The following is a 6839-nucleotide window of genomic DNA, read 5'->3' as shown; positions in this document are numbered from 1 at the left end:
CAGGTTTCAAGTTGCTTGACCATCGAAATTACTTGTAATTAACTAGTGTCAAACTTATTTAACCAACAGCCTCCCTATAGTTTGACCAAGTGGTCTGTACTTTGTAGATAAGTATGACATTTGTGTAATGAAGTGAAGACACAAGAGTGGGTAAACTCACGTTTAAAATTCTCATCTTTGAAGGTGCGCCCGTATATACTTTTGCCTCCAGTTCCCTGCAAGAAGAGAAGAGATACTTATGTAAATGCTGTATTAAATGAAACGAAGGAACATTGTTAATAGTAGTTAATACAGAGACATACATTTCCTTTGTCAAAGTCTCCTCCTTGAATCATGAAATCCTTGATTACACGGTGGAAGGTGGAGCCCTTATATCCAAAACCCTTCTCTCCAGTGCAGAGGGCGCGGAAATTCTCTGCAGTTTGAGGAACATCGTCACCGAACAGTCCAATCACAATCCTCCCAGCAAGCTTCCCAACGGGGTTTCCAATGCTGATGTCGAAGAACACCTTGTGAGTTACTTTGGACTGTAGTGGTGCATCCTCCGAACTCGCCCGCACAAAACCCCTTTGCCTCGTGGTTCTTACGAGCGGAATCGCATTCAGTCGCGGATGAAGAATCCCCCCGAGGAGCCTGTGCTTCGATGAAGTAGCAATCGCACTGCAACTGGAACTGGTGCTGATTGCGTTAAGGTTAGGGTTAGGGTTCAAACCTCTGATTCTGCTCCTGTTTCCTGAAACATTTGACTGAGCACCCAAAACACATATATTCTCAACGAAACAAATTGCGGAAAAAAAAAAAACAAATAAAGAAAAAGAAGTAGAAACGGAGAAATGAAAAGTTATCATCTTTACTTACGAGAGTTGCTGCCGCTGTTGTTGTGATGGTGAATGTAGCTGCCATTGATTTCCACCGTCTGAGTATCACCACACTGCGAAACCAATATGTAGAGTTTGATTGTTATTATCGCATTTTAGGATATAGGATATTCCCGTGCCGGCATGCACATGAATTCACCTTGAAATTACTATATTATCCCCCAATATTATTGACAAATACATAAATGACCATTTGTATCCATGAAAGATGAAAACGCTGATATATGTACTCACAGATCGAAATTAAACTTGTACCCACACAAGATGCCTTCTGTATGACAAAAGTAGCATGTCTTGGATCTACACTTAGTTCGTGGTTATCGGACTCTACGTGACTCTCCAACCCTCCAAAAGTCCTATCTACGTGAAAGTGAACGTTTGTATATGAAGGTGGAAAGGGCTTTACGCATTAAATTGAAACCCTAGCAACTTATCTTCTCCAATTTGAACCATACCCCCAAAATCAAATATTGTTGAAATTCAAGTGTACCTACAATCAGAAAGAATTATCTCGTAACCCCTGGAATATCTTTGCGCAGATTTAACTCTGCTGCAAATGATGGAAGTCACAGCAGTTCTGCAAATTCGAAAAAGATGAAGGAGAAGAAGCTCGACGGCAGATGTTTCTGTGGGAGGGAGGTTACTTTGATGGAGTCTGGCATGATTATGAACCCTAATAGATGGTTCATCAGATGTCTTTTATGAGCAGTAATGGCCAAACAATGTTGATGTTGAGGTGAAAAATTTTATTTTTGAATTTTAGTTGCATTTTGGTGCGTTTTTTTTTTTTTTTTAAGACAAGAGAATACAAATACTTTGTTTGGGTGGATGAACTCGAAGAAGGATGGGAGGGTCTAACAAGATGTTTAGTCAAGAGAAAGTCGGAGCATTCTTATGCAATGCATGATGATAGATTGACTGTCACTGCAGTGGAGGAAAATCAGCAAGCATCCTCAATGATGGCTAGGAAAATAGAAAAATTTAAGGTTGAAATTAGGGGTGAAATTAGGGGAATTAGAATGTTGCTTTCAACCGTTGCGTTGGAAGTAGCGTTTTGTTTATTCTGTGACTTGTATTTGGTGATGAAATTATAAGATCTGTAAAATTGGGGATCTTTGTTCATGATAGTGAAATTTGTTCCTGATATTGGCATGATATGTTGTGTTCCTTATATTGTTCTGGTTTTTTAATTTATGATACATTGACGTAGACACGCATGCTTTGAACTTGTTGCTGCCATCTGAAATAATTTTGATAACGTTTATTTGTAGACAATGCCATTGAAAATGCACATGAATCTTCTTAAGGATCCAATAATAAGTTGAATCTGTAACATAGTAGCCTGATGGTTTTGGTTTTCAATATATGAGTTTGTTTCAAATTCAGAACAAGATGTTGTTACAAGAGTGATAAAATTAACAATAAGTTGGAGAACACTTATATATATAGATACTGCAGGTTCCAATGATTGTCACATAAGCAAAAAAAAGCAAGTATTGACAACTCAAATCACACCTTCAAAACCAGCATAACTAAGTCTACACTTCGACATACCATGAAAATGCATAACAAAATACAAGAGTTATGTATCTCTCTAAAGTATATCAAAAACAACAAAAAGCAACCATAACTAGTCTACGAAAATGGGGTCAAGTTATTGCTCCCGCTTAAGATACCATTTTTTCCTCCTCATCAACCGGTACATAAAAGGTTGGAGGCTTGTCCAGTCAGGGTTCGGAATGAAGGATTGTCTTGTAGGGAGAGACCTCTTTGTTGACCTTCTCTTGTTCACCTTTGGCCGTCCCTTAACCTCATATGAAGGATTGATTTGATTATTTTGGAGAGTCCTATTGGAGTTAGAGGATGGGACTGACTCAGGGATTGATTGTGAAAGTGGATTTCTATACGGATGTGGGATGTATTGGGTTTGTTGTTCAGGTGCAAGAGGTTCAGAGACATTGTCTTCAGAAGGGGAAACTGGGTCTGAACCATCAGTATGTATTGGTTGCTGGTCATGCTCAATAGGTTGCTAGGAAGGTTGGGACTGAGTTGATGGTGGCTCATCCGGTAGAACAGGTATTGGGAGAGGCTGAGAAATCTGTCTTGCATCAGGGGATGATGAATGTGGTGGATCTCCTAAGTGTTGGGGCAGTCTGACACTGTCCTCATTCTGGACCTCAACATCAACCTGGTTATTGTTTTCATGGGCCTTTTCCCTAGGCTGGGCCTCACCCCTTTCTTGGGCCTCCTTCACAACTTGGACATGCCCTACTATTTTAGCATCGTCATCATCTTTCACTATTATCAATCTTCTTCTTGGACTATTCTTTGGAGTTGGAATCCTTTTAGCACAGTTCTTTATTCTCATCTTTGATGGAGTCACATTCTTCTCCTCAACTAGCACATGCTGATCCATCGGATTCTCAGTATAGACATTAATTTTGTTACCGTTTCTTGCGGCTGCCTCGTACATTTTAACTATATCCATATCAGCCCTTAGTAACCTCAACCCATTATCGAGCTCCTTCCCAGGTTCTAGCCAGTAAAAGTCAGTAATAGACGTATATCCAATGTCCTTCAGCAAATCAGATATGAAAAAACTATTCAGGGTATCAACGTTAACCCTCTCAATCTCTATTATTTCTCCACCAATGTAACTAACCTTCCCACATGGCCCTCTCTCAAACTGTCCTCTATGATTAATTGACAGAGTTATATGGATGGTGGTCATTCCTGGAAGTAAAATTAAACAATACAATCAAAGAAAATATTTTTTGTAACTGCAACTAACACAAACCCTCAACCAACTATTCTAACAACTCTCAAACACATAAAATTAATAACATGGTTTGATAAGGTTTCAGAATCTGTCTAATTAGTGGCAATGACATATGAAATTTTTCAACAATTGCAAAGATGTACCTCTGTTCTTCACGAATGAAAGGGAGTGACGTCTTTGCTGTCCCCGAAGAAACGCCTGGTATGAGGCTTTCCTTGTTAATCTATGCACGATGAGAGTATTACGTGTTGGTGGTGATCGATTGGGAGTGCTCTGATCGTTTTCTCCGATTTGGGCATGGAGCCACGATGAACCTCTGCTAGGGCACAGAAGAATCTCCCGCAAAATGTGCTTCTTTTTCCAAACCTTTAGTGAAAACAAACGTTCACTTCCACGTAGATAGGGCTTTTGGAGGGTTGGAGAGTCACGTAGGGACGGATAACCACGAACCAAGTGCAGATCCAAGACAGGCTACTTTTGTCATACAGAGGGTATCTTGTGTGGGTACAAGTTTAGTTTCAATCTAGTGTGGGAACATATGTCAGCATTTTTATCTTCCATGAGTACAAATGGTCATTTATTCTTTGACAAATAAATCCTTGACCTTTTAAAATGGTGATAAATAAGTTTTTCATAAAATTTGATTATAAATACATCCCTCGTCTTTATAAATGATAGACAAATACATTCTTCCGTCTATTTATTTCTCTAAAAGCCGATAAAAATGGCTGATGTAGCATCGATATATTAGTAACAGAGCAACATGTTCGTTATGGTACTAAAGTGGCATGACCCAAAAAAAATTGAGGACAACTAAATCCCTGAACTAGTAAAACGACGCTATTTTTGGGAGCTACCTTAATTCTTCAAATTAAAGGTAGATTTTATTGCAACACCATTGTTGAAGGTTATTTGTTGTTAGGGTTGTGTTTCATGATCAGCAAAAATCATTTTCGAGCACGCAACGAGTCACATTACATTTTTGGTACCAATTAAAAACTTAAGACAGAAAGCAAAGCGTGGCACCACCGATGGTTATACACAAGCTGAGCTGACACTATCTCAGTTTGGACCTCAATCAGAAGTAAATTCCAGAAACAAATTTGTCCTCTTGATAAAAAAAATTAAAGAATTAAATTATCTTTTTTTCCTTAGGAACTGTTGTGCACATTTTTATTTTTTAAGGATTTTAGTTGTCTAATTAGTTTTTATCAACTATGTGACACATGATTGTGTTATGTCATTGTTCAAAATTGACAACAAAGTATCCCTGAGACAATCAATCAGAACCATGATGCAGTAAGCAAATATCAAATATCGAATGCAAACATTTGAGCTTTATTAATCTGATCCAAGTGTATAATATTTTTGCAGGGTAGCTCGAATCCTGCTAATGGGCAACAACAACTTGCTCTATCAAGCAGTCAAATATCATCAGTAGCACCAAATCATCTATGTCTGTATCTACAGTCCCTACAAGGCCAAAATAACATAATTCATTAAGCAATAAACATAACACAATTTGTAAACTCATACCACAATTTATTACAACAACAATGTACATAATCTGACTGTCTATTTTTCAAGACTCAACGATAACAACAACAACGCAACTTACAAGCAAACATACAAGAACAATTCACATATTAGCTTTTTTTGTCCTCTCTAAATAGGCCAGCTTCTTTTTTAAATTCACCAGCTTCTTTTTTACTTTATTCTTGCACAAATATTCTTTCACATCATCAATTTCATTGTCACAATTTAACCTATTTGTACTCTCAATTTTTGCAGCATGATCATTAAGCTAAATAAAGAACTTGCAGTAGGCTGAATTTATCAGTTACAAATTCATAAACAAAATAAATAATTCATGAACAACATCAATCTCATTCAACATTTATAACCATCTTACCTTAAAGAAGGGGCACATGAGAAACTATTTGTTGGGGTTGGTTGGCATCTTGAACTTGTAAAATATAGCATAGACTATTTACATTTGAACATCAGAGCAACGCCATCCTTCTCCTCTCTACCTTGCATACAACAAAAGGTAGAGGGCAATGAGACTCCTTGCGTGCTCAAGGAAGCTCCTTCGTTGGCCATGGAACACAACCTTAACCACAAAAACCCTCTAGCAATGGTGCTGTAATAGAGTCTGACATCAATTTGAAGAGTTAGGGCAGCTCAACAAAACGACATCATTTTTCTAATACAGGGACCTATTTGTCCTTTATCTTTTTGGGACCATGCCATCTTACCAATGTAACAGACATGTTGCTCCATTACTGACATATGGGCGCCACATTAGCCATCTTAATTGGCTTTTGGAGAGGCAAATAAACAGAGGGATGTATTTATCTGCCGTTTGTAAAGGTGAGGAATACATTTGTAATTAAGTTTTGTGAGAAACTTATTTGTCATGGTTTAAAAAAAAGTTAGGGACTTATTTGACCTTTTTTCTATTTTTTAAGTGAATAATCACCTTAAAAACAGGTTTGGTATGAAAAAAATATGGACAATCAGTATTTTGAAGACTTAAAAATCAACTAAAATAACGTCAAAAGGAAATGATAAATAGGTCTTTAATTTGTTATTTCAAAGACAAATAAGTCTTTGATTAATTAAAAATACAAAAATATCATTTATTTTTTAAAACACGAGATATCTAAGTTCCTCTAAAGGATCTATTTATTTTTATATATTTTACACGGATGGACTTAAATGTCTCATATTTTAAAAAGTGAAGGATGTTTTTATATTTTTAATTAGTTAGAGACTTATGTCTCTTTGAATTATAAAATCAATGACCTATTTGTTTTTTTCTCTAACATCAAACTTCCTTGAGAATTATATTAATTTTTAGAGTATATATTCAAATAGGTCTATAAAAAATTTCGCATCGAACATTTTCATCCCAAAAAAATTTATTATGTTGAGGTTACTGATACAAAAATAAGACATATAGATCATTGCGTCACACTTTTCAGGACCTATTTATCCAAATGAAAACAATAGATCTAACTAAGGTAGGAACTTATATATCTTATTTTTGTAAAGTTCAGAGACTTCGATATAATAAAATTTTCTTCAGAACAAAAATGTCCAATACGAAAATTTTCAGGACCTATTTGGATATATATTTTAATTTTTATTACAACAATAGAAGCTAAACTATTAAAAAA

The 6839-nt window shown here is 36.4% G+C and overlaps 1 protein-coding gene across 1 annotated transcript in view; it reads right to left on the bottom strand.

Annotated features, from left to right (window-relative positions):
• The window catches only part of LOC107618583 (peptidyl-prolyl cis-trans isomerase), a 2965-nt gene extending 1918 nt beyond the window's left edge, over positions 1–1047 (bottom strand). The window contains exons 1-3 of the mRNA XM_016320692.2: positions 859–1047; positions 303–746; positions 161–215 (exon numbers count right to left, since the gene is read on the bottom strand). Of these exons, the coding sequence (XP_016176178.1) occupies positions 161–215; positions 303–746; positions 859–903 (544 nt within the window). The 5' untranslated portion in view covers positions 904–1047. The remainder of the gene's footprint in view (positions 1–160; positions 216–302; positions 747–858) is intronic.

The sequence above is a fragment of the Arachis ipaensis genome, chromosome B09 (assembly GCF_000816755.2).
Source record: "Arachis ipaensis cultivar K30076 chromosome B09, Araip1.1, whole genome shotgun sequence".
In the NCBI taxonomy this organism is placed as follows: domain Eukaryota; kingdom Viridiplantae; phylum Streptophyta; class Magnoliopsida; order Fabales; family Fabaceae; genus Arachis; species Arachis ipaensis.
The sequence above is the reverse complement of the archived record's forward strand: the minus strand, read 5'-3'. Positions and strand labels throughout refer to the sequence as shown.